The sequence below is a fragment of the Eleutherodactylus coqui genome, chromosome 11 (genome assembly GCF_035609145.1).
Source record: "Eleutherodactylus coqui strain aEleCoq1 chromosome 11, aEleCoq1.hap1, whole genome shotgun sequence".
NCBI classification, from domain to species: Eukaryota; Metazoa; Chordata; class Amphibia; order Anura; family Eleutherodactylidae; genus Eleutherodactylus; species Eleutherodactylus coqui.
This window is the reverse complement of record NC_089847.1, coordinates 96031993-96040883: the sequence shown is the minus strand read 5'-3', so window position 1 is coordinate 96040883 and position 8891 is coordinate 96031993. Positions and strand designations below refer to the sequence as shown.

The window sequence follows — 8891 nt, the reverse complement described above, 5'->3', positions numbered from 1 at the left end:
GAAGGAATTTCACTAAATACTCAAACCATGTTGATCAGTTGAGATGGACTATTAACCTATATCTACACAAAAGCCCTTGGTTATATTGCTAAACAGACAAGTGTATGGACATCCAACTATCTTAATAAAGTATGCTGGACTGATTATATGCATAATAGGCTAGTTAAGTAACCTTCCACTATATATATGTTGCTATTCAACACATCTTGAAGTCATCTTGACGTACTGTGGGTACTTCTCAAGAGGTATGTTAAATAAAAAAGACTATGCTCTAAAGACACCATATCCTACGCACATGTCCCCCCCGACACTGACACATTCTTTAAGAAAACATTAGTCCTTTATTTGATAGGATGTGATTGCTTGCCCAAAGAGATGACACTCTAAACTCACAGTCTTGGTCAGTTTTGACGAGGCACTGTAGGGGAGGGGGCCTAGAGAACAGCCCAATCTCACAGAACGAGCCTCCTCCCCCTGCGGTGCTGAGGTGTTTATCTTTCCCGCTGATGATCTTTTGCATATTAGCTGCCATCAACCAATTGGAGGCTGCCTTACGGCGAGGCGTGATGACATCACAGTGTGGTCCGGAGAAAGATGCGGTTGAAATTTTAGAGGAAAAGGAGATAATTGTGGCTCACTGTTACATCTAAACATACTGCACAGAACTCACTGTCTCAGTATAAGATGACGAGCTATCTCACTCTAAAACGGATATCACTCACAGTCTCTATACAGAACACCGCGCTCCTAATAGTGCGAAGGAGGGGAGCGCAGGTACAACAGCACAATGATGATGGTGAGAGTCGCAAGCGCCGAGCTTGTTATGTTGAACAGTCGTGCTGTTTTTGCGTCTTCCACAGCTCCGGTGAGGTCGTTCAAGAGTTTTTTGTCTCTGACCTAAAAAGAAAAAAAATGGGTTAAAAGACCCTCGGAATGGAATATTTTAGACAAAGCTCATTTAGACTAGACAGACTTTAATTGTGCATCCATACTGGAAGATATGCAGTGTATATATCAGTGTGAAAATACCCTAGAAGGGATTTTCAGGAAAACACATCATCATTAGGATGGCTCATCAACATGTGATCACTGGACGCCACCCCTAAGACACCCAACGATCGACGGAATGAATGGTCTGTGATTCTTAAGTGAGTTCCATGGCCCTTTTAATATTTACACCGACACATCTGTACATGTGGTTATAAAGTCTTGTAAGTGGCACTTAGTGCCTCCATTCTGCTAATCAGTGGCGGCCTGTAAAGCTTGGATCACATCAATCACACATGTGATGACCTATTTTAAGGCTAGACCATCAATGTGTTTTCCCAGAAGACCCCATTAACTCTGAAGGATATCAGCAGGTAGGGCCATTTTTGGTCTACTTGATAAAATTTGTGATGGGCATGGGCTTATTTCATTGACAGTCGATTCACTACTTTAATTTCCAATATATTGATAGACATACACTCATTGTAAAAAACAAAATCCCTCCCCTATGAGTTGTCAGAATCAAATGCAACTTTCTATGTGTGATTGTAACACTAATGTAAGTAAGTGATTACAATATCAGAGCATCATTTATTGTGGAAAACTGACCCGTTGAAGGGAGGCTCTAGTACCCTGTTGGGCCACCTCTAACTTGGCCACAAGATGTGATACATGGGGGCATGGAGGCTCTGGTACTCTGCTGGGCCACCTCCATCTTGGATACAAGATGTGAGACGGGCAGGCATGGAGGCTCTAGTACCCTGTTGGGCCACCTCTAACTTGGCCACAAGATGTGATATGGGCGAACATGGAGGCATACAGGTTCCTTACGGCTCCTGCAGCATACCAATCCATATTTGCCATAACTGATCCTCTAGATCATGCAAACTCGTTGGCTGTTGAAGTTGGTGCCTATACATGTTCTATTGGTGATACATCTGGTATCCGGACAGCCGATGAAGTGTGACAATGTTTTGGGAGCTCCTGTGACCCCCTTGTGTGTGCGGCCGAGCATTATCCTGCTGCCTCTTGGAAGCCGCCATGAGAGGAACACATGTGGCCGCAGGATGTCCTGAACATATCGCTGAGCTGTCATTGTCCCTCGTACCACTACTAGGGGTGACCGACTGTCGTACATGATGGCTTCCCAGACCATGACACCAGAATAGGGGGGAAGGGGTGCCGCTCCACAGCAAAGGCAAGATTGACGTGCTCATCCCTAGGTCTTCAGCCTCAAACACGGCTGTTGCCAGTGCCCAAACTAAACCTGTATTTGTCACTGAAGACAACCCAGTTCCACTCCGTAGGAGTCCAGTTTAATCATTCAGAACATCACTGCAAACGGATGCAATGGTAGGTGTCAAAGGCAGTACATACAATTGCTGCAATGAGACCAAATGTCCTCCAACTAGTGTCTGTAAGGACGGTGTCACCATTCTCTGGAAGGCGGATAATGAAAGAGGTGGAGTTGCTCCTGCTTGTCGGATGATCAGACGATCCTCTGTACTGGTGGTCTGTTGAGGGCGTCTGGAGCCCGGTTGCCTTGTGTGCTCTCACAATCTGGTCAAAACGGCAATTGGTGGATCCAACCATACAGCTTCTCACATTCCAATAATGTGCCCCCTCTCAAATTCTGTTAAGTGGGCAAAATCTCTTCAATTGTGTCGTAGAGGCGTCTAGTGGTCAACAAGCTCTACACAAGCAGAAGAAGAGGTCACTACACACAAGGAGCCTCTGAGAGACTTTTATAGGCCAAGGGAGAAACCACTTTTAGGCCCTTAAGTAGCAATACTGTTCATCTAAGCACACCACATCTCTAATGATTTGCATACCTGTCTGAGATACAACTGCATGCTGAGTTTTGCAGCAAATTGACAACTCCTATTAGGGGCGCATTTTTTTTTTTACAAAGAGAGTATAAGGAGAATATGTTGTATTGCCCATAGTATGAAAATGTAATTGGATTGTTTGCTATGAAAAACACATGTACCGTTATCAGATCAGGTTCTGTGAAAGTACAAATCATTCCTATTGTCTGTTGAAGCTGAAACATAGTATGAAGTTCCTGGGTGCCAACACAAACTGTGCAAAAGGGTCCCCCACCTACCATGTGCCACTTACTGTACTCTTCTATGGTAGCCTCAAGCACCAGTGTGGCAGCTACTTCTGCACCCCCTATAGTTACACCCCTGTTCTTAAACCATGTGTTGTCCATATCTAACTATTCCTTAGATCTTATACTATTGCCCGTATTAATGGTATCAACTACAGATTTTCACCAAGTTCCGTGTTTAATATATACAGTGATAGTTTTGTTGGTTGGTCAGACATTTAAGTACATTTTACATGAAGTGTCAATGGTTTCCAAGTACTTGCAAATACTTTGTACTCCTATAACATAACATATAGGCCAGTCGCCAGGTCCTTCCATGCCAATCTCTACAGAGATCAGCACTGGAGAAGACAAATTGGGCAGTAGGTATGTGTTGCATTCCAGATCAGAAACCGAACATTCTTGGAGTTAGCTATACTTTGGAAAATCCAAACAAACTGTAGTACTTTTCGATACATTTTGATTGCCCAAAAGAAACCACTGAGTAGCACTATTTTATCACAGCAGGAAGACTTTAAAGAGGGCACATTGCTAAATCATAGCTGTGGACCCTTCATGATCAGTGGAGATTCCAGACGTTGGACCTCCACTGATCACAAACTGATGTAGAAATACTTTAGGGGACGAGAAAAAAACATTTAAAGGGAACCTGTCAGCAACTATAAGCATCATAAACTAAGTTACGGTCACTGGCATAACTATAGGGGATGCGGTTGCACCCGGGTGCAGGCGCCTTAGGGGGCCCATAAGGCCTCTCTTCTCCATATAGGGAGCCCAGTACTATGAATAAAGCATTATAGTTGGGGGCACTGTTACAGGTTTTGCATTGGGTCTCAGGAGATTCAAGTTACACCTCTGTGTTAAGGGGTTAAGAGAAGTTGTGGGGCCCCAAGATAAACTTTTGCACCCAAGCCCATGAGCCTTTAGTTACGCTCTTGGTATGGTGCTTATATTTTAGATGTAGGGAAGTCTAGGGAGTGGTGTCTCATACTCACCCATCCCTCATTCATGCAGTGACCCCTTACAAAGTCAACATACGCCAGCAGCTTGATTCTTTTTTCATATGTATTCCCTTTCATATCTATGCTGGCCCGCGTTGACTTTGCCGGGAGACACAGCAGGAACGGGGCACCAGGTGAGTATGAGCCACAAGCTCCCAGACTCCTATCACCTACATTATAACTTAGTTTATAGTGCCTATAGTTGATGAAAGGTTCCCTTTAAATGATGCTAATAGTGTTCTGAATTAGAAGTTTAGCTAACTATTATACTTTTTGATTTTTTTTTAAAATCTATAATAATGTTATTTGTCTGTGATTTTTGGCTAATTTGTCCGTTTTGTAAATGAAGGTTTGTCTTAGGTTAGCATTTGACTAATAACATCATGAATAAGACTAACCTTCAGAGAGTAGGCTAGCGCGATGAAGCCCAGGCAGCAGAAATTCAGGTAGACAAAGTTGAAGATGGACCACAAGTAATAGTCATTGACTTCAGTTGTCTCAGGAGAAATCTCTATGACCGTAACGGCAGGCCCACTTTTACCGGTGGCCACGGACACTGTTCCCGGGGGAGGCTTAGTCTTCTTCTTCTCACGCTCCAGAGTATGTTTGCATTGTGGTAGGTGCCACGTACCTTCAACTTTATATGCCTTATTTTCCATGTCTCACAGAAGGAAGGCAAGCAATGTGAGTGCTATTTCGACTGAGGAGGCCCAGAGCCCAAGCCTGCCCACGAGGAGCAAAAGCGGCTAGAGACAAAAAAAAAGAAAAAGTTATAGAGAACACACACATATACATATGTATATAGTAAAGCGATGGCATCTACATACTCTATTACGATGCATGTAAGTTGACTGCTCTGTGATGTTCACTAATTGCCCAGCTAGTGATCTTAAAGTGACCCAAAGTTGTCCGCACCACCTCTTCGACTACCTGATGCACAATGTTCATTCGTATGCATCAGTAGACACTACATCCAGCTCTGATTGGTCAACACTGCTCATGCGGGCAGCACTGGTCAACCAACACAGGTGTAGCGTCTAAGACTAACGATGCATATTAATACACAGAGGTGGTGCGGCCATCTTTGTTTTCCAGGACCATATGTTCGCTTTAATGCCTATTAAGACATTTACATTGTAAATATTATATTGCCATATAGCATCTAGCAACATGACATAGGTCACATTTTTGAAGGCGAAAGGTAAGGGAGAAAACCCTAGACATCTAGTTTGTTCATGCAACACATGCAAGGTCAAGAAGAATATAGGGAAGTGCATTGGTTGACAGGCAGAGCAGTAGAGTGACCTGGTACAAGTTCACATAGTAATGGCTAATATTCCAGTAATCGAATTCCATCTCATTCTCTAATTCCCACCAGAGTGGTCAAAGCATTTGACAGTTCTGAGCCTTCGATCGGAGTGCAAAAAATTAGGCTTGTTTGTTCCTCTCTTGCCATGACTAATTCTTCACCCTCCTTCCCATTCCTTTTCTCCCCCATCTTCCTGTTCTGCAGTATGATCCTGCAGCACACATCCATTCTTTGTTTTGCTTTGGGCACTGCAGAAGAAATCTTAACTTGTCAATAACCTGCAGCATATTGCACTGCGCCCAACAGAATTGAGATCATTGATCCGTATCTATCACACCATGCCAATACCCCGAGCACCTCCCGCTGCATTCAACAGACTTTTTTAACAGGTCGGACCCGGCAAGAACACATCAAAGTAGACGAAATATACCCAAGCATCATATAGTTAAGAACATTTAATTGAAAGTATTGAGCTGCGCCCAAAGTCTACCCCACGGTAAACAACAAGAGTCTTCAGGCTCCCGACAGATGCCTACAAGAAAAATGACTCAATGCACTAAATTATTATTGCAAGGCATTGCAGCAATTACAAGGACATCAGTATGCATTACATGGATTTTCTGCAATGGGTATCAGAATGACCCCTGCAGAACATCGCGCTGTGTCTGGCATCCTCTTACACAAAGAGGCTGTAGTGATTAGTAGGGTCTCTACTCACCTCACAGGGCTCTTGTTAGGACCACTCTGACCGTCCGTCTGTGACGAGTGGGTACCCCCAGGGAGAGAGTGCAGATAGGAACAGCTGCATGTCTTAAAACAAGAGACTGTCTGTATCGGTCAGACAGACTATAGAGGAGGGAGGAGGAAAAAAGGGGGTGTCCAAGGATGCTGGAATGAGTGAAAGAAAGGAAGGAGGAGCAGTAAGGGAGGAGAGAGGACAGGGGTGTCCATGGAAAGACCCATGTATGAGTCACGTAAACACCTACGGTAATAAAACAATAAACTGTACTGCCCTTTTAAGAAATTATATATATATATATATATAATGTGTGTGTGTAAAATAAATAATATATATATTATATCTAAATATATATAGCATATCTAAATATATTTTATATATATATATATATATATATATAATATATTTATATAAATAATATAAATATATATATATAAAAAATGAATATATATAAGTATATATATATATATATAAAAAATGAATATATATAAGTATATATATATATATATATATTTATTTATTTTTATTTTTTTTTGAATAGAGGATACAGAATATAAAGTAAGGGTACTTTTACATTGAGCGACAGGCAGATAAATCATCCGCTCGTTAATCGTTCAGTCTTGCATATTCACTAATGCATGTGAATGACTGTACGATCGCCATTTACACGCAACAATGATTTTTATGTATGCAAAAAAAAAAAAAAGAGAAGCAAATAAATTCTTGAACGCCGTTTAATCATTGGCGAAAACGATTATCATACAAATCCAGCGTTTTTTTGTTTTTTCGTTCCGTGTAAAAGCTGACCTCTAAATATCTACCTATAGATGAATGGGTGTGCTGGTTCTAACCTAATAGCTCCTGCCCCCTCCCGATGATGCCATGCATGGATGAACAGGCAGCAGGTATACATTACTGCTGCCTGTGCAAGAATCCCTGGGTCTCCTTGACAATGCTGCAATGTCTGGCTCCTGCAGACTGACTCACTGGTACACAGGCAACAAATGATAATCCCCCACTAACCTTGCTCCTTGTCCGAGCAGGAAAAAAAAAAAGCAGGAGAGAGCCAGCAGCGAGCACAAATCATGTCACCGCTGTACTCCGAGGAAGATGCAGTTGAACAAATAGATAGTCGTCACTTGCCAAAGTTTCCAGCACCGCTCACAAAGTTTCCGTAAAATGTATTTGTTACTTCCATAGTGCGGCTCTGACGTGCGGAATGGCATCGCTCGCTCACATTCGCCGACGCAGATGTACTAAAGTCAGATTTATGGGAACCTAGATGAAATCTGCTAAAGTACATTACATCTTTTTTGAGTTCCCCCATAAATTTCTGCTACAGTTCTAATAAATGCAAGTACCAGAACAGGAGTTCACAAACCCATCCTCTGACAGCTGGTTATGGGACGAGCCGCTGCCTGGAGCCGAGGGTTTGTGGGCTGAAGTGGTTAAAGCAGAAGTACTTGTAATAGGGGGCACAGAACAGATAGGGTATGTTCTTGCGGGTTGGAAAAGCCACAGCATTAACCCTTTCCAATCCACTGTCTGACGTCTAAAGACATTCTGCTGTACAGCCCTAACGTTGAAAGACATCCGGCAGGGTATTCTTACTGGCCGCTCTGTTGTCGGGGGCCTCTTCAGCATCTCCCACACTGCAGTACTGGCTCTAGCCGGCAGATGGCGCCATTGTGTAATGGCAGAAAGAGAAAGCTCCCTAGGAAGCCCTGAATCTAAAATTGAATTGCAAAGGGTTAAGGGCTCAGTCAGACGGGCGGTTGTTTGCTGCGCATGTTTTCTGCGTTTGCCAATGCTTTTCAATGGCAGCGGTCGCATGCGTAAAAGCAGTCCACGACACAAATTATAGGACACTGTATTTTTAAATTGCGGCAATCTGCGTTCGCAAAGAATTTTCTCAAAAACGCAGGACTTGCCATTGTCTGCTATTGTGTTCTTTAGAACACGCCACACTATGTGATTTTTTTAAAGCGTGACGCACGCTTTGGTCATGCAAATGTTTTTACGCATGCGTTTTGCGCAAAAAAATGCGCACAAAAAAATGCCCGTCTGACTGAGCCCTTAACCCTTTGCAATTCAATTTTAGATTCAGGGCTTCCTAGGGGGCTTTCTCGAAGGCCCTAAGGCTGTGTTACACGGGACAGAATTACCACTGAATTTCCGTGCAGACACAGAAATTCCGCTGGCAATATTAAACCTGAGATTAAAGAGCAATGTGGACGAGATTTCCAAAAATGTCGTCCACATGCTGCGGCCAAGCCATGCTGAAACTGACACGCTGCGACATGTCAATTTTATCACTGTTTCCGCTGCGGGCTCTTTCCTACCTGTGGGGAGAGGTGGCCGCAGCGGAACAATCCGCTTTCAAAACCCGCAGGACTTCAGCTGCGAAAATCTCATGGAATTCCTGTGCGGACATTCCGCAAGATTTCTGCCCCGTGTGAACCCAGCCTTACAGTACAAGCTATGTGGATGAGACTTAAAGAAAATCTTGTCCACACGGTACAGAAAAAGTCCACACAAAGTCCGGAAAAGAATTTTTCAATCCACAGCATGTCAACTTACTGTATATGCGTATTATTTTTGAGGATTCCACTCCTACAAATGTGGGCAGGGGAGTAGCTGTTGGGGTTGCAGAGGTAGCAGTTGCTATCCAGGCCCCAGGCCTTAAGGGGCCCAAAGGCCCCTCTATCGTATAGGAAAGCACCAGTGTTATAACAGGCACAT

The 8891-nt window shown here is 43.3% G+C and overlaps 1 protein-coding gene across 1 annotated transcript; it reads right to left on the bottom strand.

Moving 5' to 3' along the window:
* Window positions 1–318: 318 nt before the first annotated feature.
* On the bottom strand, window positions 319–6267 carry IFITM10 (interferon induced transmembrane protein 10). Its single transcript, XM_066583112.1, has 3 exons — window positions 6129–6267; window positions 4500–4847; window positions 319–897 (listed from the first exon to the last, which is right to left on the bottom strand). The coding sequence occupies exons 2-3, from the start codon at window positions 4758–4760 to the stop codon at window positions 748–750; spliced, it is 411 nt and encodes a 136-aa protein (XP_066439209.1). The 5' UTR covers window positions 4761–4847; window positions 6129–6267; the 3' UTR covers window positions 319–747.
* Window positions 6268–8891: the final 2624 nt, after the last annotated feature.

Bases quoted from the DNA above. Each gene is read 5' to 3' on its own strand.
- IFITM10 (XM_066583112.1), bottom strand. From the start codon at position 4,760: ATGGAAAATAAGGCATATAAAGTTGAAGGTACGTGGCACCTACCACAA. The intron at 898-4,499 runs GTTAGTCTTATT...TTTTCTTTTTAG, and splicing joins CGCTAGCCTACTCTCTGAAG to GTCAGAGACAAAAAACTCTT.